General features: G+C 41.3%; 1 protein-coding gene and 1 long non-coding RNA gene across 2 annotated transcripts; one reads left to right on the forward strand and one right to left on the reverse strand.

Annotated features, from left to right (window-relative positions):
- The first annotated feature begins 5,032 nt into the window (after positions 1-5,032).
- Positions 5,033-27,889, forward strand: thbs4b (thrombospondin 4b). Its single transcript, XM_022206973.2, has 22 exons — positions 5,033-5,345; positions 8,648-8,845; positions 10,484-10,734; positions 10,852-10,954; positions 11,120-11,202; positions 11,312-11,363; positions 11,506-11,657; positions 13,358-13,495; positions 16,120-16,197; positions 16,292-16,444; positions 16,563-16,667; positions 16,766-16,873; positions 18,679-18,838; positions 19,889-20,007; positions 20,405-20,457; positions 20,555-20,748; positions 22,225-22,403; positions 22,728-22,776; positions 22,875-23,071; positions 23,222-23,394; positions 25,846-25,985; positions 26,307-27,889. The coding sequence occupies exons 1-22, from the start codon at positions 5,267-5,269 to the stop codon at positions 26,363-26,365; spliced, it is 2,823 nt and encodes a 940-aa protein (XP_022062665.1). The 5' UTR covers positions 5,033-5,266; the 3' UTR covers positions 26,366-27,889.
- On the reverse strand, positions 23,719-26,363 carry LOC127530794 (uncharacterized). Its single transcript, XR_007937449.1, has 2 exons — positions 26,291-26,363; positions 23,719-24,323 (listed from the first exon to the last, which is right to left on the reverse strand). It is a non-coding gene; the product is annotated as an uncharacterized LOC127530794 (long non-coding RNA).
- Positions 27,890-27,981: the final 92 nt, after the last annotated feature.

Genomic DNA, 27,981 nt, shown 5'->3' on the forward strand with positions numbered 1-27,981 from the left:
AACTTCTTGAAACCTATAATCTGACATTCACTGCAATTGACCGGCAGTGAGAAAGGAGGCTAAACTTCTCCCTCAGCTCTCTTTCTGGTTCATTACACAGCTATGTCAGTGTTCCTGTGAACAGCCCTCTATGAATTCCTTCCACTACCAACATATTTAAATAATACTGCATCCCCTCTCTGTATGATCCTTCTCTGACTTCTCACTTTACATTCGAGTTTGGCTCTTTATTATGGCTACAAAGAACGTTTGATTTAAAAATTTCCAGAGCTCATATATTGCTAATTTCTTTGAGGCTCTTTCAAGGGGTAATTTCCTGGATTAAAACAAAATAAAAAATGAAGCCGACACCAAAATGCCAAAGCTGCAGTTCCTTAAATGGCCACTAGATGTTATCTCCAAAAGCAAGTCAGTCCTGATAGAGCCCCATGTTAAAATATTCAACTTTGCTGCGAAAAAATAAAAACATTTACAGCCTCGTGTAGAAAACAGTTTGGCCTTTATAGATAACTTCCCCACTCATGACAACTGTACATTAGATAAATCTTTCGAGGTCTCACCTGTTTAAATTGTTTTAAGGTTTAAAGTTAAACCTAATTGTGGGCGTGGCCACTCTTTGATTGACAGGTGGGTATTGTCGTAGGACAGTCCATGGCTCATGCTGCTCATCTTTGCTCATTTAAGTTGGAGTCAGGCACTGCCAAGACTGCACTGAGCAAATGTGCTGCTAAAGATGGCAATGTCATTAGACGACAGGTGACAACCCTGTGTCTGGAAAATGACGTTCTTTTCCAGCTAAATTGTGCTCTCATTTACGTTTAGAAGGAAATTTATTTTCTCTCTGAAGAATAGGACTGTGACGTAGAAATAAATGTTTCCAGTGTGAAAAAGTATTCATGGGAAGGATGGAGTCATAAGTCTCTTCCTCAGAACATTATTCCTCGACTTGAGTTTAATTTGAACTGGTTGTGTAATTTTTATTTCCACTCAAGCTTTGTAAAGGATTAGGCACCAAAAATATGTGATTTGGTTTCTTAGAAGCTTGTTTAAGTTTAGGTACCAAAATTATTTTGTCACGTTTGGTAAAATAGCATCGTTGAGATTAATTTATGATAATTTCACAACAAATTAGAAGTTTCTCTTCTGTTTTTGGGGTTAATACAGTCACGTGTCTCACTCCATCTAATATGTGATTGGTTGGCTGAAAAAGAGTGACAGTAAATGAATAAAATAAAGATATGTTGATTGCAGAATATATTTCAAAATATAACTGAGAATACTGAGAATGTAGTTAGTTTTATAGGAATGCAATTTTTAGGAGACAGGAGGGGAGTTAAAGGTATTTTATGAACCCAAGTGCAAGAGGATTTAAATTTTGACCTGCAATGGCGATAGATGAAAAGTTCAAGGGTTCGTAAAAACAGGGGTTCTAAAAAAAAAGGATTCCAGGGAGAAGGTGTCACTTGTACAAAATTTAATGGCAATCCATTCAAAAAGATGTCAAAAACCTCATGGAGGAAGTCACCGAAGTCAGTAGGATTCATCCTCTGGGGAGCATAAATATCTGCACCAATTTTCAGGGCAATCTATCCGACATTTGCTGAGACGTTTCAGTCTGTACTAAAGTGTCGGTGCTCCTTCCTACAGCCATGCCAGCAGCAAGACTAAAAAAGCAAAATTAAAGAAGAGAAATGTCAGAACACGGAAAAAGGTTGCGTTGGAGGTGTTCGTGTGAAAAAGTGAGAGAAATTTTCAGAGCCACGTAGCCGACTGGGTGTCAAGTATCTCCAGTGGTGATTTACGGCCGTCTCTATCTGTATGAGGCGTGTAGGTGTAGGTGAGACATTCACTGGGATGGAATGAATTCGTCCAGCTGGTGTGAGTGACTGAAAGAGCAGCTGTAAGGTCTGAGATGCTCTAAGAATGAACTCACAGTTTACACATGGCAAAACCATCAACCGCAAGTCTTAACGGCGGCTTTGCGGGGGCTTTCATTAGGAGTCCTTGCATAATCCTGAGTAATTTTGTGAGACACTGAAACCGCATTGTTGTTTTAGAGACGATATCTTCCCCCTTTGCGCCGAGGTTATTCTGAGAATACCTTTGTGCACCTATCATCAATCTTCTAGAATAATAGCTTTTCTAAGAAGGGCAGGTTTATGTTACAGTGTCCACAACTGAGGCCATTTTGAACGATTTTGCAGAGCGATGTGTAGAGATTCGGTCAGGTAAATGGAATTGAAAAAATATAGCAATGGTTTCGTCTGTTTCCTGTTATTTTCCATAGAATCCTATTGAGCAACCAAACTCAAACAAATGTGACTGTAGCAACTTCAGTCTGAATAGCTCAAGGCCCTGAACTAAATAAAGCTACAGATGTAAAAACTGTGCCTCATTTCTAAACATTTTCCTGTTCCATATTAACTCCGAATAAATTTTCTGATTAATTTAGAATCTATAACATTTGATGCATAATTTGTATTCATGCCCCTCTACGCCGTGTTAGACGATTCCGGGAAGCTTTATCCACCATGACATACCAATTTGGCTCAAGAGTTTGCAGACTAAATATGCTGCAGGATGTGGGTCCATTTATTAAGCCTCTGCCTTGGGTTCAGAGCTACAGTCTGTCTAATACCAGAAATTCAGGCAATTTAATGCTGTAATTTCGGGTTTGGAGCGAGTCCCTGCTACCGGACTGGGGTGAGGTTTTGATAGATGCTGCACATTTAATGAGGTGTTGGATCAGAGACCCCTGTGACTTGCTGACTGGCTGCTGTTACGTAACTTCATCAGGTAAGACAGTGCAGAGCTTGTAACGTTCTGCATCCCACAGTGTAATGAGCACTTAAGCACTCAGCGCAGGAGCAATGAGACTTATGGTCACCTCCAGCTGTGGCTGTAAAAGTCGTGTCCATTCCTCAAACATACTGATGTAAGTCATTTCATGAAAGAACGTCTTGTGGGAAGGGACCTTTATGTGGTGAATGTAATTATTATTTTCTTTAATACTATAATTTCTTTGACATAAAAACACTTTGCCCGCACAGTCTAGACCAGTAAATCATTTTCAATTACGCCCGAAAATGTCACATTAATGAGAAAAAATATATATTTATATGTACTTTCTGTGGAACATTTGGTATATTTATGTGTGCCAGGGGAATAAAATGCTATATTATAAGTAACTTGTAGGGACAGTAAGTGATACTACCATATAAATTCCACAAATTAATCTTGCAAGTACTTCTGTGCAGTACACCATTGACAATTTAATCAAATGGGCTTGATACATCATCCCACAATACCACACCAGAGGAAGAATAACAAAAATCATATGACTTAAGAGCAAAAAAAACAGCTTATAATGAATTATGGGAAATGTTGAGTTGAAAATCGGTAAGAAACAGACAGAAGCAACAGCACAGAAGGATGAATTTCCTCTTTGGCAGGATGTGATGAGCATTAACCCTGTTTCTAAAGTATTTCTAGGCTGTTCAAGTTTATCTCCCCCCCCTTACAGGGTTGCAATTTAACTGTACAATTTAATCTTCTTTTTTTTGCTATTAATGCACCACATGCTTCCGATTACAGCTTTGATCATTCTACTTTCTGACCAGTTTGTCTTGTTTTCGTTTACGGTCCAAAGCTTTTGAAAAATGCTAATTGTCAGGCCTCCCCTGAGCACAGAAACAGCCCTTACTGTCTTTTTATGCTGCATGAAACCTCAATTTCAGCCCGGCTATGTAATGCTCGTTTTGTTGTCACTGCGGTTTCAGCCATGCTATAATCTTTAGTGTCTGTTACAAAGTTAAGCTGAGTTATGAGTGTGAGAGACTCAGGACTTGACTGTATCGATATCACAAATAAAAATAGTCCGGCGATGGTGTCAGACACATTTGGGGTTTATCTCTGAGCCAGCTGCTGCGTTCACTGTCTGACCTCATCGACCGCATCGTGATGTGAGTCAGGCCGGGTACTCCAGCAAACTGATGTGGTCTGTTGAGCTCCTGGCTGCAGCTGCCGACCATTCACGGAGGTCTGTGGGGCTTTCTGCGATCCAGAACCCCGACGTCTGCAAAGGATCAGTCTGAAAACCAACCAGAGGGCAGATAAAACTCTCTGTGTCCCGTTGCTAACTGGATCTAGTCCATATCAGTGTGCAACAACAAACCGGAGCGCCTGTCTACAGGCAAACCACAAGGAACACCTGTGGTACTGCGGCACATGTATGGAAACTATGACTCATTTGCTGCTGCTAGTTGCTATAGATACTTGTGTTTATCCTCTTAAGTAGGAACACCGTCTTAAGGTGACTGAGACTTGAAAGAGTGAAGGCTTCAAACATCATTAATACGGATTCTGTGTTTTTTTTTCTGCTCGATGGCAGCCACCCATCCATAGAATTAGGCTTGAAAATAAAATGCAACAGGCAAAGGAAAAGAGGGAAAAACAAACATCATTAAGACCCGAGCTTTTCCATCGCTGCCAAATGTGGCAGGTCGCGTGGTGCCAGACATGCTGACGACCTGGAGGCCGAATGAGCCGGCAGCTTGTCTGAAGCTCTGCCGGCCGAGTAACACGGCTTGTTAAGGCGCGAGCTCCAGAGCGCTCATTTCCTGACGTCGCCCAGGGATGTAAGGGGAAAGCAAGGGCACATGGGAAAGGTGTTACATCTGATCCCTGGAAGGAAACTGAAAGAATTTCAAGGTGCGAAAAAAATATATACTACGAGTCTGATTGCTGGAGGTGGGAAACCCATTTTCAGAAATTCCCCCAAGCATGAACTCACGAGTCTAAAAATATTTTGGGCTCAGTTGGGTCGAAACATGATGTCAGTGGCCAAACATGAGGCTGAATCAGGAGCTGCTCGTGCACAGTAGATTTGTGAAAGAGCCTGTGGGAATTAAGTAGCAGCCAGTAGGAGCCAATGCAAAGAGTTTCCCCAGGTCACTCCTTCTCTGCATGGGGCCGTCTGAGGAAGGTTTTAAAAGCAGGTTCTGGCCCTGATGCTCCTCCCTCAATACGACTCCTACGATCCCCTTCTTCACACACCAATTCAGACACACACACACACCAAAAACACTCAGCAGCTTCTGTCGAGGCTTAACATGTCAGTCTTGCCTCACTTTTGATTCAAAAAGGAGGCACGGACACAGACGCACCACTCACAACAGGCGCAGACATACGGGAAACTGCCACTGTATCACATACAGATAAGACACCACAGAGGAACTGCAGATCTGGGACCAGTTGGAAGGACAAAATGGGAGTTTGGACGGCCCTCGTTCTGGCCTCGCAGCTGCTATTAAAACTGTGCTTACACGTAGAAGCCCAGGCTTTGGGTGAGTGTTATTTGAAGTGTTTAAATTTCCTTTTCCTATCAGTTATTTAAATGTCATTGCAGTTTTTACATAATGTGTCACATTGATTACAGCTGTGGTTTGTTGCTGCTGGGGACTGACAGAAATTCAAGAAATAGGAAACATCTTTTTAGGATTTCTTCTTGCTGTTTAAATTTCAAAACACAAAGAAAGATGTCTGGGCTTTTTTTTTTCTTTTTTTGAATGCTGCATTTTTCTGATATCCTGCCTGTGATGTAATCCTCCATTTTCATTATCTGTCAAAAAGATTTAATGGCTTCACCACTCGGTATTTTAACACTCTATGTATGAGTTTAATGCATAATGGATGAAGCAGACACTGTGAAAGAGAATATCATATGCAGACCCAAAGAACACAAAAGATTAGACATGGTGTGTGATACTCACTGAGGTATGAATAAAATGCTAAATATCCCTGTCAGTTGGAGGAGAGATGGGGCAGTCGAATAATTTTTCGTTTCTGACAGAATGCAGAAGCAGATAAAAAGAAAAAGTAGACAAAAGTTGGAGTTTCAAACTCGCCATCTTCCCACTGAAGTCAAGTCACCCTGATTTTCATATCCATCTAGACGGATCTGCTTGATTATTTCGGCTCAGGAGGTTCAGCCTTTCTGGCTTGTATTAATTCAAACAAAGTCTCAGCTGGGACACACACATGGGAATAATCAGAGATGATCTGGGCGCAATATTGAACTTCAAGTCACACACACACTCCCCTGACACACACTTACAGTCGCACACACTCCTGCTCAAGGTCGCACACAGAAAGCTGCAGACGACACGTAGAAACGCCAGTGTTTATAGTTTATCAGCTCCTTACAAATCACACCAGGTGATTGATGGCGTACCTCTCCAGCGCCCATTAATCCCCACAATCTTTTGGCAATGGGTACCTGATGTTACGCATAAAACAAGTCCACGTTAATAGAGTTCATCATCTATCATTTCCCTTGCAAATGGCTCATTGTCTGCATGACTGGAATTCAGTGTGTTTAAAAGGAGTTAGAGCAATTTAAAGCAGATTTTAGGTGCAGAAAAACTGCATTATAGTCGGTTAGAGTTATTGGGGTTATTGATCAGTATTAGCGTCTCATGGATGACTTCACTGGGAGCTGGAATTTGAGGCTCGCCGCTCAGAGCCAAAGTGCATCATTACAGTGGCTCTAATCGATATTTTTGTAATAACAATGTATCAAATGACAATGTGAAAACAAGGTAGAGGGGGTCATTCATGTAGAGAATTATTACCTTAATCTGCAGCTCCACTTGGCTGTAAAGAGTTTATAGTGAGTTTCATCTCATTGTTTAGCCACCTGGTTCACAGCCTTACCTGTTTGGTTCACTTTCATTGTTGTAATAGCCTTTTTTTTGGCAACTGTTCCTTCTAAAAACCTGCTGTGCCATACCTGCTTGGCATTAATTAGATTGCAGGGAGACACGGTGAGTGACTAGATGGTGAACATAGCGGAGCATTTAGCAGCTGAGGAGGTGGTGGAAACGGAGCTAAAAGGAGGTGAATTGACAACAGTGCTCTACTCTGTGTATAAATAACCAACTATTACATTTGCAGTATCAACTTAAAGGTGATGATGTGTGCTGGGTTCATAAGTCACAATGTTCAAAAAAGTGTGTTATTGAAGATTAATATGTTTTTGTCTCCACCAAAAAGTGGACATGAGAGCAAAATCGTCTCAGTTTGTTCCTTCAGCCTTGTTCCTCGTAAATCTTCTCTGTGTTTTTGGACCTTTGCCTGCTCCTTGTCTGCATTGCTTGCGTAGGTTTGCATTTTTCATCTGCCTCCTACATCCTGCATTTGGGTTTTCTCTTCTTTAAAGTGACCATAATATTCTTGCTTGAAATATAATACATTTGGATTATTTAGATTACTCATGGCTAAGTGTGACTTCACTGTTTATGTTAGCTACATGCTAATGTTGAAGATGTAATTCCTCCATCACCAGTAATGGCTGAGTCTTAAACATGACGCAATAAATCAGAGCTTTCCACACACAAACCCTCATTTGTGAAGCATTTGTTAAGCACTAAAATGAAGAATGCTGACCATTTGCACACTTTATAGTAAACTAACCGTGACTGATTTATACGCTGGTGTTAAGGAAAAAACAAGACGCTGGATTACTTTATGGTTTCCAGCTGAACTGGTTTTATGAAGCTTGAAATCTGAGGTTAATCAGGGGGTGAAATGAGGCACTTTTTTCAGGGTCTCTTGTGTAAGACGAGCCTGACCCCTAAGAAAGCCCTCTGTCCAGATGACTTATGAACACTGGGACTGTGCGCTTTTGTGCGAGTGTGTAGATGTTTTCATGGTGTTACAGTAACTCTAAAGACACGAAGCAAGGCCCTTTGTTCTCCTGCTGCTGTGTTCACTTTTGGACTTTCATTAATTACATCATTTTACAAAAGGATGATCTTGATAATAATGAACATAAATGACCTTCATATTTAACTTTTAATGAAAATGATGCTGACAGCTTAGCATGAGGAAGCATTTTCGGTGGTGTAGTCCCATTTAGCTGTATTTAAAGCCTCTGCGTTTTATTGAAATATGCCACAGGCCTGACAAAACACCAGGGACCTGTGGCAGAGAAGAGAGATTAAAGAAAGAAGGTGAGATCTCATCTGGGGCAATCTTGGCTGACAACGGCTGGTCTCTGGGAGCATTTGGGAGCAATTTTGCTCCTTCACAACAGAGGGACTTGCAGACTGCTTTTAGGGTACTTGTGTATTCATGATGTGTGCAGATGGCGGACTAGAGATTCCCTGCACATCCTCCTGTGGCCTGCCCAGCTCCCAAGTCACTTTATTAAAGAGAGACTCCAGCCATGAGCACAAGTGTTCTTTTCCTCGCCTGCATTTCAGTCTCGCTAAGCAGCCTGTCAGTAGATGCAATATGTCTAAATTCTGCCTGTAAATGAAAACTCAAATACGTTTTAAAAGTCAAACAGTTTTTGGTAGAGAACCTAATAAGAGCTAATAAAACATCATACCGTCATCGCACTTAGCTTTGATTTACTTAGAAACCCACCTCCTCGTGGCTTCTCTGAGCCAAGTTTGCACAGGCTGATTGACGCAGCACCTCGCAAGAGCAACAAACACTGGGTCAACATCATCATCATCTTCTTGTCGACTCAGGATGTGTTTACTCTGGGATTGGAGCACGGCTGCAGGTTGTAAATATTCATATCTCATCATCCATTACTCATGTGCTTTCCTGCTTCTCTCTTCCCTATCACTGTCAACAGTCTATGATCTGCTCACCTCGCCTGATTGCCTGCCAGATCTGCTGCAGGGGGGTCTGGCTGAGCAACGGGTGAATGAGGCTTTCATCCTCACCACCTTCAAGTTGCAGCCCAAGACCGGAACCGCTGTGTTTGGCCTCCACAACCCCCGGGACAACAGCAAGTACTTTGAGTTCACTGTGATGGGGAAGCTCAACAGAGGTAGGAGGACATGAGAGAGCCTCTGGTTCTTCAAAGCTGCACTAATCAATATTTTTTATGATCACAATGGACTCTCATAAGGAGGGAATCATCCAAAGACTCTACGGTTTCTCTTCATCCCTCAGAGCGTTTTAATGTCTTTCAGCTCATTGTTTTATTTTTACGGTCTGTAACTTCACTGTTTTGGTTCACTCTCATCCCTCTCACCAATCCTGTCTCTCGCTGCACTTGCCTTTAATAATAATTTTAAAAAAAGACACCAGAAAGACACAGCTGGCAACATGCTGGTGAACATAGTGGAGCATTTAGCAGCATTTAGCCTGATATTTCCCTCAGGAGTTTTTGGAAACCAAAAGCACAATTACAAAGAGAGAGAAAATTCAGTATGGCATTGAATAAATAAATGAGTTTTGCTCTGAAGAATGAACCTATTACTGATCTGTGTCTAGCCTGATTCACTGGACGTATAAGTCTGCCATTTCTACTACAGATTTCATTTTCTTTCTCCTCCCCTTCCACTATCTGCATTTTAAAGTTGTAAAAATCACCTTTACTATAGGACACACCAACAGCCTCCAAGCAGAAATCCACAAGCTTTAAATAACAAGTTTTGCTACAGATTTAGATCTTATCTGGAGTCTTGTTTGGTTCTTTGAGGAAATCAGCCATCTAAACAGCAGTGTTGGCCTTTCTGTGCAAAATAATTCACCCTGTTGCTACTTTGAAGGGACTGACATCACTGCTGCATCCTAGGCTTAGCATCTCCCTAGACAGTTGTAATTTAGTGTAAAGAAATACAAAAAAGCCAAGCATTTGTCCCCAACAGCAGAGTTTTAATGGACTACAGTCAGACCATTCTGTGGTTTAGCAATGTGAGACTAATCTTCTCCAGACAGTTTTTAGACATGCTTGTTCTACAGTAGTTAGAGTGTTTAAAGAGTCTTAATTTATTGTTCTGTTTTGTCTGTATTTTACCAAAAAAAAAGGCATAACTGTACCAACTTTATGAACACTAACAGAGCCTTGAGTACAAATAAATGTGATTATAAAAATATCAGCAGCAACTTTTTAAAGTTAGTGTCCCTGCTACTTTGGTCTTTGACGAGCAGTTATTAAAATGAATCGCAGTGAGTGTAATGGATCATTGAGTGTAATCAGGACATCGTTTTTGGAAAAATGAGGCAGAATTTTTAAAAAGTGATTATTAATTGCTCTGAAAGATGAAAGGAAATCTTACACATGGATAGCTGGAAATCGTCGGTAAGAGGGAAAATTTTGGTTTTAAACATTCAAGTGTTGTTGCTCAGAGAAAGTCCATCAGTCAGTCCACTTTATGGTCCGAAGTGAAAAATCTTAATGGATTTTCAATAGATTGAAGTTTGGGGGTCGTTTATGTTCCCCTCATTTTGAATTGTGATCACTCTAGAGGTCAGATTTGAAATGATTCAAATACATTGATTTATTGTAAAATGTCTGTCTGCACAACCAACAATGCTGTCATTATTCTCAGCTCTTCATTTTGGTTACTTGCATCTTACTCTTGCTGTAATATGGAGGAATGTACCATTGACAGTAAATGCTCTCTATAAGCTCCTGCATTTCTCTGTGTTCCTTATTCACTGCCACGTCTCCTCAAAGCTGTGTTACGTTACCTACGGAGTGACAAGAGGATGAGCTCTGTTACCTTCAACAACCTGGTGTTGGCAGACGGCCAGCAGCACCGACTGTTGTTCCACCTGAAGGGGATGCAGCAGCAGGGGCCAGGCGGGGTGGAGCTGCATCTGGACTGCAGGCTGGTGGAGACAGTCCGGGATCTGCCCGCCGCCTTCCAGGGTTTGCCAGCAGGATATGGTATGGTGGAGCTAAAGACCATGCAAGCCAGAGATCAGGTGACACATCACTTAGAACATTTCCATACAATAATGAATGTGTTTCTGTCTCCGTGATGGCTCTGTGGGTTTCCAGATGGCTTAGTTTCCCACTTTGACTTTGTTTTATTCTAACAGGAGAGCTTAGATGAGCTAAAACTGGTGGTTGGGGACTCATTTGAGAATGTTGCTTCATTACAAGGCTGCCATTTCCAGCAAAGAGACTCTGTTCAAACTCTGGGTAAGGTTCTTTCTGTAAAAGTGACTGTGCACAAAGACAGCCAACTGTTTTCCAGGAAACTCATCCTGGCTATAGAGGAACAAAAGTCAGTGTGAGTCAGGGGCATGCCCTGAGAATCCCCCACTTCTATTCCAGTCAAACAGAATAATAGTCCCTTTCTCTTAGGCGTCAACACAAAGCAGCTGTCCAATCAAATGCTGGAGTTAACGAAGGTGATAAATGAGCTGAAAGACGTCCTCATTCAGCAGGTAACTACCTCTAATGGTTCCTCTGAGGCCACTTAATCCATGCTTCCTCAACCCTGACCTCCCTGACAGCTCGCCGCACATAAACTTGTTTATGTTTGACCCTTTCCAGGTTAAAGAAACCTCCTTTCTCAGAAACACCATATCAGAGTGTCAAGCCTGCGGTAAGATGATCTCCACTAACTGTCAGTCACTGTCACTCACCAGCAAACAGGACATTTTAATGGCTGTTTTTGGATATTTAAAAAAATAAAATGAAATTGCAGATGATAAAAAAAAACAATCTGCTATGTCTCTTACTTAAAGGTCTGGGTGGTACTGAGGTGGTGAAGCCAAGGTGTGCTCCAGGCATCTGTTTCCGTGACGATATGTGTATAGAGACAGCAGATGGTGTTGAATGTGGGGCCTGTCCTGATGGATACACAGGAGATGGTTTCAGCTGTGACGATGTGGATGAGGTAAAGTTCAGTGTGTGTGTGTGTGTGTATGTGTGTGTTTCCATGTCTCTACCCTTCTGACAGTCAATTTAAGTTTAAGTACACAGTCTGGATAGTTTTATAAACTCTAGACATCGCACTCAGTTTTCATATTTTAGAGTTACTACCTGAGTTATTTCTTTATAAGATTACAGTCACGGTTAGCTTCAGAAAGAAGAAGTTGGCCTATACTGACTATATATATTTGGCACAAAGAAGCAAGTTCCTATTCTGGTTTTGGATCCAGATAAAAAACATTACTAGCAAACAGACTGTGATTAATCCACCTCAAGGGGTGTCCTCGATTTACAGCAAACACCTTGATGACATTAAATACAGGTAGTGCCAGAATTTGCTGTGCATATATTTGATATATAAATATCTGTTTGAAACGAAGTGTTTAGTTATACCAAGTGCAATCAAAACGTTCTAAGACAGATTTAAATTTGGCCGGCATTCCCATCAAAGTAGTTTTCTTGTGCAGCGAAGCACTGCTCCCAGTGTTCCTGCCACGATTTGAACGCTCCCTGGGAGTCCTGTAAGCGCATCAAACATCATCTGCGATAAACACTGGATCTCCTCCACTGTGTCAAAACAACAACTCTGAAGCTTGAATTTCATTTTGGGGAAAATGAAGATGTTTTCGAGCAATATCTGACAAGGAGGGCGTTGATTGTGTTGCCAAAGAATTTGCATGTTGTCATGGTAGAGCACCCAGTTTCCATCGCGCCACAGATCAGGTTAGAGTACAACTCAGTACTGACAGACTGATGATGGGAGATGAATTCATGGTGCAGAATCCAGTGAATGTGAAGCCAAACCACTGGACTTTACTCTTGTACGCTGTGGGCTCCTTCACTGCTCCACTGCTGCTGGGTCTATGAGGAGCAACATATCATGTGGAGAACTAACACACAAGTTACTGCTCACAACTGTTGGAGTCACATGAACATGATACACTGTCAAACTCTGAACTTTATGAGCACACCTCATGCAATAAGTATTATCAGTCAGCAAGTTTGTGATGGGGGTTACAAAATTTTGTTGCAAAAAGTGGATAAATAGCCGTGTAATGAGCAAGTGGGTAAAGTGCAAATTTTACTGAGTGGATGTGACTCTTTTTCTCTGTTCACTAAACATATGCAGACATCATTTTTAGAGCATCTCGCGTGCATCTTAACCAGAAGAAATCTGTGATGCACGTGATTGTCGCTGAAAACACAGAGCTGTACGAGTGCATTATGACGATCTAGAGATGTTTATGGAGAGTATTTTCCAGTCCCTGCAGAGGTTCATGAGAAAGTTCGTTGAAATATTTCATCATTTTCTTCTGGCAGTAGGATCATCAAACTGCCACACAAGATCAAAAGGAACTTCTCAAAGATTAATATGGCATATTACAGTTCAGGGACCAAAAGTACAGGTAAAGATAGAAGCTTGGGTATAAAAGTTAAAGGATGACTTTTGCAGATGGAGGAGCTCATAATAATAGAAGTTCAGGGCTGTGTGTGTGTGTGTTTGCCTGTCTGTCTTCTCGTGTTTGCACTGACCTCTTTTCCGAGGGCTGGCCCCTTCAGCATTCTCTTTTTGCATGAGCAAAAGTGTCATCAGACCTAAAAGCTTTTGGGGAGAAGCACATACATTTTGCAGCTTCAACACAGCTCATGTCCTCCTTTCTGCAGTGCCAGTTTAACCCCTGCTTCCCTGGAGTGAAGTGCGTGAACACTGCCCCGGGCTTCCGCTGCGACGCCTGTCCTCTGGGCTACACCGGCCTGCCAGTGGAGGGAGTTGGCATTTTGTACGCTCAGAACAACAAACAGGTGAGGGTGCACGAAATGTGGAGGAGACGGAGACAAAATGAGAACAGAACTAGACCAGCCCTCAGTAGATGGCAGAACCATGCCCATGAACGGACGTACACACACACACACACACACACACACACACACTTACCCAGCCAGATACCGAAGTGAATGCAGTAACCCCGCTGACGTACGTCAGGCGTGGTTAATTACATACAAATTACAGATCAAAGAAAGAGTTTTCTGTTATTGTGCTACAAAAGAATGCAGGATTAGTTTAGTGGCATCTCAGTAAAATATTTACTTCTCACTCATATCTGGACAAAAAACTAAATGGAAGGAAGGAAGACAAAAGAGCATGGAATAACTTTGTGCTTGCCAAATATCTCACTGTAAAGATTGCTTAAACTGTAAAATCATTACTTGAAAAATGGGTAATAGTGAGTGTCGTGTGCACATTTTCAAACCGTTTACACAAAAATGTCAAAATATCATAAAACAGATAATAGAAATAGAAACAGACTTATTGAATTCACAGAAGTGATTAAAAAGAGCTCTGTGTAAGAATGTGAACATTTTTACATGCACAGATTGCCTTTTATTGCCATTGTGTGAACGGAGGAGCTTCATTTCCAGTGTATTTGACTAGTCCTCCAGTCTCTAGTTTCTACACAAAGCCCAGCCTTCCTCCCACCTCGTATCCCAGCCAGCCTGTGTGTTAGAATTTGGCAAATGTATGATATTTTGGGCTGCTGTTTTTATGAGGCTTCTTGACACAGATGTGCTGTTTGTAATGGTTGGCCAAGCCCACTCAAGTTGTCATTAATAGCAGTCTCTTATATTTCCTATTGACCTAAATTGTGGTTATGAAAGACTGAAACAGGTACTTTTTGCTCATTTAAGTTAATGATGTGAGGACCAAAGAGCAGATGGATTCATTTCTCTAAATTGATAACATAAGTTCTTGCTAATTCTTGTGATTTTCTGTTTTCTTTTTTTTTTCTAAATTGATACATTACATGAACATTAGTTATCTAATTTTAGGTTTTCTTTTTTCAAATGTATACACTTCTATGTAGAAGAAGTTCACCTTTCCAGAAGAATCCAAAACAGCAGCTGCAGTGCCAACAGTGTGCAACGTTAGCTCATGTTAGCTCAGAAATGGACTCCACTAATGTCAACAAATGACTTTCTCCAAGAAGAGCTCAGACTCCAGCACAGACTCTCCACCGATCTTTATCTGCACATTCAGTGGTGCGGTGAGCCAAAAAGAAAAAACAAATGTAGTCTGTACTTTCAAATATAGTTTACAGTCAAATTAAAATAACAGTCTTACTTTAGTTACCTCATACCATGATGTCGGTCTGTCATGTTCACTCTCTTGTTATGTCCCCGTTTTGGCTGATGTCCAAGATATTCACTTGCACCTACTGATGGAAGGTGATGAATGCAGTTCACCCAGCACCCACTGCTGTTATTCATTATAAGCGTTTCTTGAATTTCACAGAGAACCTTTAAACGTTTACTGAAGCTTAGTAAATTATTAAGTGTGTGTGGAGGGATGAGGAGACTCGGCTTTAAAATAAGAAACATAATGCCACATTTTTATCATAATTTCTACACCATGGTCATTTTAAAGGTTTGACATTCGTCTTTTCATTCCATTATCTTAGTGTGCCCCTGTTGTGTTGATTTCTTGGCAACCAGTTGGTGAATCAGTTCCACCAACTGTTTATGTTGATGCAGTGATTCTTGAAATTCACATAATAGTAGAATATGGATGTGATTCACATTTAATTTTTGCTAATTTTCTCAAAATGTGTTTAGAATTTGTGCTAAAGTTGGATGGAAACACGGTTGACTCTGTAAACTTTTATAATATGGACTACTTTTCAGTCTGAATGTACAATAGCCTACATTACTGTTGCTGCTGAGCATCTAGTATTATGTTATAGCCATACTTTTAAAATAATGTTAAATACTCAGGGAAAATAATGTGTTTTTGGGGTCCAATGAAGGATCTGACAACCAGAATTAAAATTAACGAAGAACTGAGAACAACTTCCTGCCACATCATCGCATGAACACAGTCAGAAATAAGCTTTACTAAAATCTGTGGACAAACCACAAGAGTGCGCAGAGCTATTCATCAATTTAACAAATGACACATTCATTTTCTCTGTTTTTGCCGAGTATATCTGAAAAGCACGCATCAGTAATTCCAGCTGAGGTAATAGAACAAGGCATTAAAAATGTGGCTGGAGTTTGTCAGCTGTAAAATAAAGCAGTCATTGCTCACCCCCTTTTTAAGGTAATTATAGCCTGCAGCCAGAAGTATGTAATAATTTAATATGCATCGGGTAGTTTAAGAAGTATTTACAGTGTAACTCAATTCTAGGTCCTGACCAACAAACTTTTATAACATCCCATGTGTACATAATACTAACACGGTAATTTGCTGTGAGTGCTCCTGAATGGCAGGCCTGAGCTCCAGTATCCGGGTTTTTGAGGATGACACGTCTGTTTTCATACAACAACTATTGCAACAATGAAATCTGAAGGACGGGAAAGAAGGCAAGTAGTCACAAGAGCAGACGTTCAGATTAATTCATGTTACATTTGACTCATTCTGCACAATCCAGGTCTGCGATGACATTGACGAATGCAAAAAACCTGACAACGGAGGCTGCGCTGCAAACTCAGTCTGTCACAACTCTGTGGTAAGATGTCTGCAGTCTATTGTCCGACCACCAGCTCTTTTTCTCAGTGGCTGTTCAGAGAGGTTCATGTGGAGCTGCTCTAATTCCCTCACAGGGCTCCTATCACTGTGGCAGCTGTAAGACAGGATTCACAGGAGATCAGGTGAGGGGCTGTAAGCCAGAGATCAGCTGTGGTAACAGTCTGACCAACCCCTGTGACATCAACGCCCAGTGTAATGTAGAAAGAGACGGCTTCGTCACCTGTCAGGTAGGAATTCACACCACTCACACACCCTTATGTGCTACCTGTTTATATATTCTGTATGTATGCATGAGTCTGTATGTATTCTGTCTGAGTTTCTGAGGAGTTTAATTTCTCTTGTCAGTGTGGAATTGGCTGGGCCGGTAATGGATTTCTGTGCGGAAAGGACACTGACATTGATGGATATCCAGATGAGAAACTTAAATGCAAGGATGCAAACTGCAGAAAGGTAAGCAAGGTGCAAATTGTCAGCAAATGCAACTTTGGCCTAATTAAACTTTCTTTCTTTTTTTTTTTTGGTAATCACACTGTCACATTTCTTCACAGGATAACTGCGTCTACGTTCCCAACTCCGGTCAAGAGGATGCTGACAGGGATGGTCATGGAGACGCCTGTGACGACGATGCAGATGGTGATGGGATTCCAAACGAGCAGGTTGGGGGAAATATGGCCTGCAAACATCCAAGAGCCACAACTAATTATTTTTATTATCTACTAATCTGTTCAGTTTTGTTGACTGGTTTCAGGAAATAGTAGTATCTCAGTCTCCTTAAAGATCTGAAAATCAAATGTGTTACCTTTTTAACATACCCATCATGAGTGAAATAAATAGCCTTAACCATTGCTTTCTCACTCAAACCAGAAAAGAACCAGTGATAGAGTTAAAAACACAGATTCAGACTTCCAATGCTTTCATACGTGACAAACCAAAGCTACCAATCCTGTCAGCTTGCAGGGTGGAGCTTTCTGTATCACAATCCTTCTTCAGAATCACTTTCTGGGTCAAACACGTATCACTGAAATACACCAATGATATGGCTTTTAGTGTGAGCGATGAGAGAGGCAGGAACTTTATAGATATCCACATTCTGGAGGAAGCAACAGAGTTACATCTAAGATATCTTAGGTAAAAAAAATTCAAATATGTAACTTTGATACACACAGAGATTAATTTTTAGGGGTTAAACCTGGGAACTTGAGCCCAGTGATGTCTTCAGTTTGCTTTTTATGTCAAACCATTAGTTCAAAATCCAAACCCATTCACGCTGCAGTCATATCAGACAGATGCTAGGAGCACATGTTCACAATTAAGAAGCTGGAATCAGAGATTGGAGTAGTCTGAGAATTTGGGAAGTACACTTTCTTGCCAAGAGACAGCTGAGAAGACGGATTTCTCTTGTGTGTCTGCGAACTGAATATGAAGGCTTAACTTATCCTAGGGACTGTAAAACAAGGGGAAACAACTAGTCTTACTCCGCTCAAAGCTTACCAGTTCCACCTGCCAGCATGTCTGAAACTCACTAATTACCATGCTATGTTTAATATTTATTATTTAATAGTCATCATTTTCATCAGTACAAAGACTCAAATGTAAAACCAAGTCTCAAAAACTCCTTAAAAACATCAATTTAACGAATTCTGTGTGCAACCAAACATATAACATGGTTCAAGTGAGGATTAGAAGTGATTGTAGGAAGCCTTTGGCCAAATGGTTGTCAATCACTCCAGACCAGACATGTCAATCAAGCCAGCAACGCCCCCAAGCATAACTCACTTTGAGGCTTAATTTCAAATTAATTATGGACTTATTTTCAAGAAGACCATCGGGACACTGATTAGAAGGAGGGAAATTAGCATATAACATCCCAAAGACTTCAAAAATTTACTGATCTACTTATTCATGAGATATTTTGATGCTTTTTGAATATGAATTGATTGGAGCCCGAGATTTCTGGAGCCAGCCCCTAGTGGCAGCCAGTGGTGTTGCACTTTAAGGCACCTCTGCATTGGCTTCACTTTTCAGAGCCACTGAATATATCAGTTTTTTTTAATATATACTCTATTTAGCAGAGCCAGGCCAGCTGCTTTCATTAATTCCAGGTTTTATGCTAAGCTACGCTAACAAGGTAGTAGTTGCTGTTCTTTATTTACCGTTACACATGAGAGGGTTATCAATCTTCCTGTCTAACTCTCTGCAAAGTGTTAAATTATTCCATTAAACAACTAATTAATCATCCAAAGAGTTTTCTAAATGGTTTTCTGTTGACCGGTTGACGGATTAACCAAGCAACTGTTTCAGCTCTGAAGCCCACAGAGGGTTTGTCGTTCCACCATCATACACTAACATTTAATATGCAAGGGAAGCCTTTTTGCCAGCACACACATTTGCATTTGCAAACATATCCTGACTGAATGACACATGCTGTGAATGACTCCTCTGTGATCTCTGTGTCTCTCAGGACAACTGCTGGTTGAAGCCCAACCTGGACCAGAGAAACAGTGATAAAGACAGCCACGGCGACGCCTGCGATAACTGCCGCATGGTGGAGAATCCTGACCAGAGAGACACCGACGGCGATGGCAAAGGGGACGCCTGTGATGACGACATGGATGGAGATGGTATGGGGAGAAATTACATCACTAACATTGACGTTCATGTTACATAAGCAGCATCACTGAGGGCAATCACTGTTATGACTTATTATTCTGCTCTCTCCTCTATGTCTCCACCACAATAAATTAATGAAGAATCACACCCATGCACACAGAATTTACAGTTAGGCACAGAGCTCTCTAAACTGTGTTGTTTAAAGGTATCACTATGTAGTGGCATGGATGATTTCGTAAGCCAGCTGAGGCATGACAAACAGCACTGCAGAAAAAAAAATCAAAGCCAACAGCAGTCTGACCCCAGAGCAAACACAAGCTTTGATCATCCACCAGTATGATTACACCTCAAAAAGCCCCACAGGACAGAAGATAGTTTTTCTTCTATCGCTGCTGCTTGACCTTTAAGCATTTGTGGTGCTGCTGCTGCCTCCCTGCGATGAATAAAAATTTTGTCTAAGCACAAACCGGCCTGTCCTACATAGCAAATGCAACAGTGCATCCCAGTGGTGACTTTATAAAGGACAGGCAGTAAAAGCAGACTTTCGAACACACGAGTACAGACACTAGGGCTTAAAATTGCTGTGAATTCACTGATTACATGTACATTTCTCTTTTATGCAGTGTGAGAGGGAAAATGGCAGAAATTGATTTAAAATATATTGATTTACATGACACTTAACAATTACTTTGCATTTATTCATCTTCCTGTATATGTATGACATTTCTATTCATCATTTTGTCTATAAAATGCCAAAAAATTGCAAAAAATGATAATCACGATTTCCTAATAACCAAATCAGCATAATTAAATTGCATGATTTGCCCAGTAAACAGTCCAAAACTCGACAAATTTCAGTTTACTGCAACACGGGTCATAAAAATGCAACAGATCCCTTCAACTGACGAGTTGCAATGACACACTGTCTGGGATTTTTGGCTGCCAGTTGACTTAAATGATTAATTATCCAAATTTTAGCAGATTCATGCACTGAATAAATCCAATCAGATCCGGGTTGGAGTGTTAAGTGGCTCTAACTATCTCCTCTGGGTGCTGTGCAGGTCTGAAGAACTTCCTGGACAACTGCCAGCGTGTCCAGAACAGAGACCAGCTGGACCGGGACGGAGACGGAGTGGGAGACGCCTGCGACAGCTGCCCCGACATCCCCAACCCAAATCAGGTCAGTCCGAGTCACACAGATGGATGCACAACAGTACTGAGAACATTTACCCCAGTAAGGTACTTAAATACAAGTTAGAAGTATTTGGGGAATATTGTAGTTACTTCACACTGAATTTTGGCTTGTGATCTCTCCTATTAAATCTGTGTTGCTTTGGAGACCCCAAAGATGGTTTCATTAAAATTGTATTTTGAAGACCAGACAGGAAAAGATGATACCAAAATTACACACATGGACACATAAACACACATGCAGTATACAACAATATATGAGCTACAGCGGACATTTAACAGCAGAAGAAACACATGTGCAGTCTGATAACACTAAAGTAAGATCTTAAATGCAGGATTGGAGTATTTTCCCACTGTCTCATTTGTACTTTCTTCTCCCTTTTCAGTCTGATGTAGATAACGACCTGGTTGGAGACTCTTGCGACACGAACCAAGACAGGTATTGACACCTCCACAGTCTCTTTATATTGTAAACCCGCCGTTCTACTTTGACCTCCTCATTCATCTCACCTATACTGCGTCATTTCCCCCCGTAGCGATGGTGATGGTCACCAGGATACCAAGGATAATTGCCCGCTCGTGATCAATAGCTCCCAGCTGGACACTGACAAAGACGGGCTGGGTGATGAGTGTGACGATGACGATGACAATGATGGGATCCCGGACATTATTCCACCTGGGCCAGATAATTGCCGGCTGGTTCCCAACCCCGACCAGACCGACGACAACAGTGAGTCTCAATATGTGGCACTTCATAAACCCTCACAATGACAACGGTTTACAGTAATGTTCAGACATTATGGTTGATGTCTTTGGCTGAAAACCAGCTTAGTGTTCCAAGATAATTTCATCTAAATGCCCCCATTCTCCCTGAACCGTTACTGACTGACATTTATGTGCATTTTTCCATGGCCCCATTTCACGCCCACGCCGATCAAGCTGTGGCAACCTTGAACAGATTAAGTGGCAATTTTGGGGGGGAAGTAAAAAGCACAATTTTGTGTGCTTGAACTCGTTTGCCAATTTTATGACTCATTGTGACATTACTTCTGTTAAAATGGTCTCTGAAGTGAACGGGAGTTAAGTGTCAATTCAAATCAAGTGGGGCACAGCAGTTTTTGTTGGCAGTCAGAGTTCAGTGATGCAGAGCGGAGAGAGACCTTCAGGGTGTCCCAAAGATGTTTATTGGAGTTGTATGTTCAGCTGCATCCTAATGATGTACCTTTGCTGTCTGCGCCGCTATAGAGCACAATGAAATAGTGGCCTTGCACAAAGACAACAGTACATCTGCAAATACATAAAGTTACCTGCTGTGTTTGCAAAAGAATTAATCAAGACACGAAGTGAGACATTCCTCAAATTAAGCCATTATTATAACACACAGCAAAGCTTTTATGCTAACAACCACCAAACTCTGTGACCTTTTCGTGTGCAGTCAGTGGTAGCTGTCACACATTCACAGTCCTAATAGCCTGTCAAGACTCCTAAATGTAAGGAAAGCTCAATCACCTACTTCTTTACATTCAATAATCTGCACCATTGGACAGATTCAGACCTGCACATAACATATTATAAACCCATCAAATCACTGTCACATAGAAGAATGCAGACTAAAGATCGACCAATCGGGTTTTTTCAGGGCAGATACAAATCATTTATAATCAAGGAGGCCAATAACTAATATTTGAAACCAGAATACTGTACACAACATCTCAAATACAAAACTTATGCTGTTCTTCATGGCCAGTATCCAGTCTGATCATGCTATGGGCTGGATATTGACCACAGAGTGATGACTACAGGTCTAAAAAAATGAAAAAGCTAAATATTGGATCCAGTAATCCACCAGGTCATTAATCGTTTGACCCCTTGTTCACACCGTTGTAAGCTTCAATACTGAAGCTTTGAATCAGCTTAGAAAACTTTGCTAAAAGTGATAAACTGCTGAACAAAATGTGTTTTCACCCTTTGACAGCATACAGTGTCTGGGATGTTTTATATCTATATTCAGCTGCACAGCCTTGATATTATTTCTTTTGGAAGTAAGTCTTTGGAAATTTTTGGTGGAGTTAGTTTAAAATCTAATCATGAAAACACACTGGAGTGAAAAGGGCTGATCACTTAACAAGTACCTCATTGTCCTTGTGATGAAACAAAGATCCTCCATCTTGCTAATTTTATTTATCCTCCCTCTGTTGTTCCTCAGATGATGGTGTTGGAGATGTGTGTGAGTCTGACTTTGACCAGGACAAAGTGATTGACAGGATCGACAACTGCCCCGAGAACGCCGAGGTTACCTTGACTGACTTCAGGGCCTATCAGACGGTGGTGCTGGACCCTGAAGGCGACGCACAGATCGACCCCAACTGGGTTGTTTTGAACCAGGTGAGATCACTGAGTGCTGAAGCAAGGCCTATGAGTGAAGTGGCTATGATAGATATTTTTATATGTATGTAAATGACAGTGTTTAAGGTGAAAGCGGTCGCTCGTACCTGAACCGACAGAGAATTATTACTGTAATCTGACACTCTCCTTGGCTTTATGGGGATTTGTAGCTCATTGACTTGCTTTGCTGTTTTGCTTCACTCTTACTACTATCCTTGAATAGTTTTCTAACTCAACAGGCAGCTGTTATCTGCATAAAGATAAGAGGTTGTGTTACCAAAATGCAAAATTCAACATTACCAACTTCCTTATTTTACCAAACAGGGAATGGAAATTGTTCAGACCATGAATAGTGATCCAGGACTTGCTGTTGGTAAGATGTATTTCCCCTCTGAGATGAATATCAGCCATTAAAATATTCAGTACTATTCTAATCATGCATAACGTACTGATTGCATTTTCTGATATCAGGTTACACTGCTTTTAGTGGAGTGGACTTTGAGGGGACGTTTCACGTGAACACAGTCACCGATGACGACTACGCCGGCTTCATCTTCGGCTATCAGGACTCATCCTCCTTCTACGTGGTGATGTGGAAGCAGACTGAGCAGACATACTGGCAGGCAACACCTTTCAGAGCTGTGGCCGAGCCCGGCATCCAGCTTAAGGTGAAAGCACAAGTCATGTCACAAATCCCCAGCAGGGGATTCGTTCTCATCCTATTTTTATCGCTCGACATGTTTTCCACATTTCTGCCTTTCTCTTCTCTCTCTGCTTCCACATCCCTGCTCACTTATCTGCGTGTCTCTGTGTGTCAGGCTGTGAAGTCTAGATCAGGCCCTGGGGAGCATCTAAGAAACTCGCTGTGGCACACAGGAGACACCAACGACCAGGTGCGTCTGCTGTGGAAGGATCCAAGAAACGTGGGCTGGAAGGACAAGGTGTCCTACCGCTGGTACCTGCAGCACCGCCCACAGGTTGGATACATCAGGTATGATGAAAAAATGTTCCAGATATTTTAAGAAATACTCATTAATTCTTCAATTTCTTGCCAAGAGTGGGGTGTGAAGATGGATATCACTTGCATATTTATATCCTTATCATACCATACAGGATATGCATACATCTATCAGCCACAACATTAAAACCACCTGTGAAAATCACCTTATGCTGCCAAAACAGATCTAACTAATCAAGGTATGGACTTTACAAGACCTCTTGAGGTGTCCTGTGGTATCAGAAACCAAGATGTTAGCAACAGATCCTTTAAGTAATGGAGGTTGTGAGTTGGGGCCTCCATGGTACATTAATTCAATTCAATTCAATTCAATTTTATTTATATAGCGTCAATTACAGTCAAATCGTCTCAAGACGCTTTACAGAACCCATATGCCTGACCCCCAGAGCAAGCCCAAAGGCGACAGTGGCAAGGAAAAACACCCTTTTAACAGGGAAGAAACCTCGAGCAGAACCCGGCTCTATATAGGGGGGACCCATCTGCCTGCTGGCCGGGCGGGTTGAGAAGGACAGAAGAGGGCAAGGGGGAGGGATGGGAGAAGAGGGAGGGGTGAGAAAGCAAGGAAAACACAACACACATTTGAATACATGCATGACAGGATATGTGACACAGACAAAGTATAAGCTAACATTGAAAACTGACTCATAGTTTACTCTTATGATGTACGGCTCTGACATTAAACATACTCCTTATATAGCTAGCAGTAAAATTCAAACAGTATGTAAGTTAGCATAACAGTATATTGAAGGCGATGCAGAGTTGACTCGTGGAAAAAGGGAATTGGAAGCAGAGGGCTGGTGGAAGGTCAGTAGCAGCATCCCACAGTGGACATGGTGGAGACTGGACCAGCTGGTGGAACATCGACCGCAGATCTGAAGCATCCAGCTCTGGGACCAGGGACACTCGGAGAAATAGCACAGGGGGAAACAGAGTGAATGTACTGCAATAACGGTATACATATTAAATGTAAAGGTAGATAGAGAAGGGCTCAGTGCGTCAAGAAAAGTCCCCCAGCAGCCTAGGCCTATAGCAGCATGACTAGGGGCAGAACGAAGGGACGTCCAAGAAGGAGTCAGCTGTACAATGAAGACACAAGCCGAACCTCTGTGGGTCACCCAGTCAGCCCCAACTATAAGATTTGTCAAAAAGGAACGCTTTAAGCCTGGTCTTAAAAATAGAGAGGGTGTCTGCCTCCCGAACCCAAACTGGGAGCAGGTTCCACAGGAGAGGCGCCTGATAACTGAAGGCTCTGCCTCCCATTCTACTTTTAGAAATTCTAGGAACAACAAGTAAGCCTGCAGTTTGAGAGCGAAGAGTTCTACTAGGATAATAAGGTACTATCAGATCTTTAAGATATGATGGAGATTGGTTATTAAGAGCTTTATATGTCAGAAGAAGGATTTTAAATTCTATTCTGGATTTAACAGGAAGCCAGTGAAGAGAAGCAAGTATAGGGGAAATATGATCTCTTTTGCTAACTCCTGTCAGTACTCTCGCAGCAGCGTTTTGGATCATTACACAAATGATTGAAATCTGGACAGGAAGTAAACAAGTTGAACTACTGCTTATGATCCTCGAACCATTCCTGGATGATGTTTGAAGTGTAGCAAGGTGCATTATCCTGCCGAAAGAGGGCATTCCAATCAAGGAATACCATAAAGGGTATCATCCATCCACCTCCATCAACTTGCCTTCTTCCCATGGTCATATCCGCATGCCATTTCTTCACGCAAATGGCCGTCCACATGATGTAAAAGATAACGCAATTCATCCGACCAGGCCAACGTCTTCCACTGCTGCATGGTCCAGTTCTAATTTTCATGTCCCAGTTGTAGGCGCTTTTACAGGTGGACAGGTTTCAGTCAATGAGACTTGGTGGTCCTTGACCCTGATGCTGGTTCACCAGTTCTCCTCACTTAATCACCTTTTCCAAGTACTAGCTATGGTATATTAGGATCACCCCACAAGACCTGCCATTTCGGAAAAGCTCTGACCCATTCATCTTCCCATCACAGTTCGGTTCTTGTCTTGTCACTCAGATTCTTACACTTGCCTGTTTTTCCTGCTGCCAACACATCACCTTCAAGCACTGACTGTTCCTTGCTACCTAATTTATTGCATGCTTTGACAGGTGTCATTGTAACAAGGTAATTAATGTTCTTGACTTGACCTGTCAGTGAATTTAATGTTTCAGCTGATTGGTGCAGTGTGTTAATAAGTGAGACTCAGAAGTGTCAGTAGTCAGGCTGTTGGTTTTTCCCTGTTCCCAGTCTTGTTTCTAAGCCAAGCTGTCCATCTCCTGGCTGCAGCGTGATGTTTAGCAAATAAATATGAGAATGGTGTCAGGTTTCACATCTAACAATCAGCAAAAAGCCAAAAACAGAGATTAAAAAATGTGAAAATCCCTTCTTGTGCTTTGTTTAGAGCTCGATTTTATGAGGGAACTGAGCTGGTTGCAGACTCTGGTGTGACTATCGACACGACTATGAGAGGAGGACGACTCGGTGTGTTCTGTTTCTCACAAGAAAACATCATCTGGTCCAATTTGAAATACCGCTGCAATGGTAAGGAGACACCATCAAATCTAACTATCATGCATGATTATTTGTGTTTTTTTAGAAGGATAAAATGCGAAAAGCATCAAGCTCTTTCTGATGAATTCAAGGCAGTTTTGGTCCCAATATGCACAAAACAAATGGTGTTATTTCAAACTAGCCATCTTAATATGTCTTCCATCTGACCTCTTTGACTTGTGTCTGGGACGGCTTTATACTTCATCTTATTGCATTCAGGCTACAGCTGTGCAGAGAATTATTAGTTTGGCCTCACCAAGTTTGAGAGTTTGAGCTTGTCTCATAATAGAACCTACCTTGTCACTTCTGCAGACACCATCCCTGAGGATTTCCAGGAGTTCAGCACTCAGCACGGCGCTGACTCACTCTGAAGCCGAGACAAAAATATGACACCAGATCTACGGAGAATGCGTCTGCGTGTGGGTGTCTGAGTTGCCGTATGTGTGTGAATGAGAATGGGTGTTTATTTGTGTGTGTCTGTGTATCCATGTGTACAGCCTCTGTGCATACATGACCGCAATCTTTGTACTGTATGTGAACTGTGTGAGCATATTATCACGTCTGATTCGTTTTCTCCACATGTGCTTCTTGCGTAATCATCTCTTAAAGACTCTTTGAACCTGTTGTGCTCAATATTGTAAGTTGTGACGAATTTTACCAAATAAAATGCTAAAAGTAAGCAAAAGAAACATAAGAAAGAACATAATGCAGGCTGTGTTTTACACTGTAATTTTGCTGCATGAATCACACATCGCTACAACAGAGTCATGTTCCAACTGATACTTAAAAGTAGAAAGAAAACAAGACGGGAGGATTAAATTAAACTCTTTTTTGTACGTGCTGGGCCCTTTCAAATTACAGTACTGTGTAACAAAGGCACTTCATGTGTAAGTTAAACATGATTTACCGTTTACGAATTACAGCTTAGCCACATATGAGACACTTACATCTATGTCGTATTATTATTATAAGACTTTATTATGTTACAGTCACCTTCAGGTGCCGCTAGAAGTCATCCATAGCCATTTTTTTTCTGCTGCAGCATACCTGTCTGCTACCATTTTGAAAAATATGGACCCATTTCTCACAGTCTCCTTATTCCAAATGTGGCAAATGAAGTAGAAGACATGATAATGAGTCCCCGCGGCTGTTTCTGAGCTCCCCTCAGTTTTACCGTAGTCTCTCCTACACACTGCAGTCACATTTATTACTGAGTGACAACGAGCATTTTATGTGTTTAGGCTGTTGGAAGGTAAGAAAAAGATGTTTAGTTCCATTTTTCTAAAACTTAAGGTGCGTTGCAGAGTAATGTCCCTACTCAGTATGTCAAAATATTCAGTATATTTCATTCTTCCTGTCCAGTGATCACCACATTTTCTGTCTGTATTCTAAGTGTTGCTTGAAGCACATCAGTATTTTATTAATCCCTGAGTAATACAATGAAACTACCCAGTAAATTAAAGTCTGTGTTGTAAATTGTCTCCAAACATTTAGCACAAATTGTGAATGTTATACTTACAATGCCATCGTGCCTGTCATTTTAACCTGTAGTTTCCCACATGTCTGCTTTTTTTAATTTCATTTTTTTACATTATAAATCTGTCATGTTCAAATTAAAGGGCACATCCTGATAAAAATATTAGTTAGTTATGTAGTTCTCGTCATAAATGGGTCGCATTGTGTCAGCGTTTTGTTTATTAGCTTGGCATTTTGGATGAACAGGCCAAGATTCCGATTTCAGATTCTGCCTCGTCTCATTTACTATAGAAGGTTAACTTAAAACTCAGCGTAACATTGTCTTCTCTTTCCATCATTTGAGCCTGAAGATCTTGATCATTTCATATGTGTGTAGTCATGAACCTGGTCTGAATAAAGGGCTTTAAAATACATTAAAATATGCATTGATGTTGATTTGCATTTGAATGTATGTATCTATTCCTTTGTATTTCTTATGTAACCTCTTGTTTACTTGCAGAAGGACAAATGT

Source organism: Acanthochromis polyacanthus, chromosome 18 (assembly GCF_021347895.1).
Source record: "Acanthochromis polyacanthus isolate Apoly-LR-REF ecotype Palm Island chromosome 18, KAUST_Apoly_ChrSc, whole genome shotgun sequence".
Taxonomy (NCBI): domain Eukaryota; kingdom Metazoa; phylum Chordata; class Actinopteri; family Pomacentridae; genus Acanthochromis; species Acanthochromis polyacanthus.

Coding starts and splice junctions, on each gene's coding strand:
- thbs4b (XM_022206973.2), top strand. CDS start 5,267: ATGGGAGTTTGGACGGCCCTCGTTCTGGCCTCGCAGCTGCTATTAAAA. Junction 11,364..11,505: donor ATCAGAGTGTCAAGCCTGCG/GTAAGATGATCT, acceptor TCTTACTTAAAG/GTCTGGGTGGTACTGAGGTG. Junction 18,839..19,888: donor TGACGACATGGATGGAGATG/GTATGGGGAGAA, acceptor GGTGCTGTGCAG/GTCTGAAGAACTTCCTGGAC.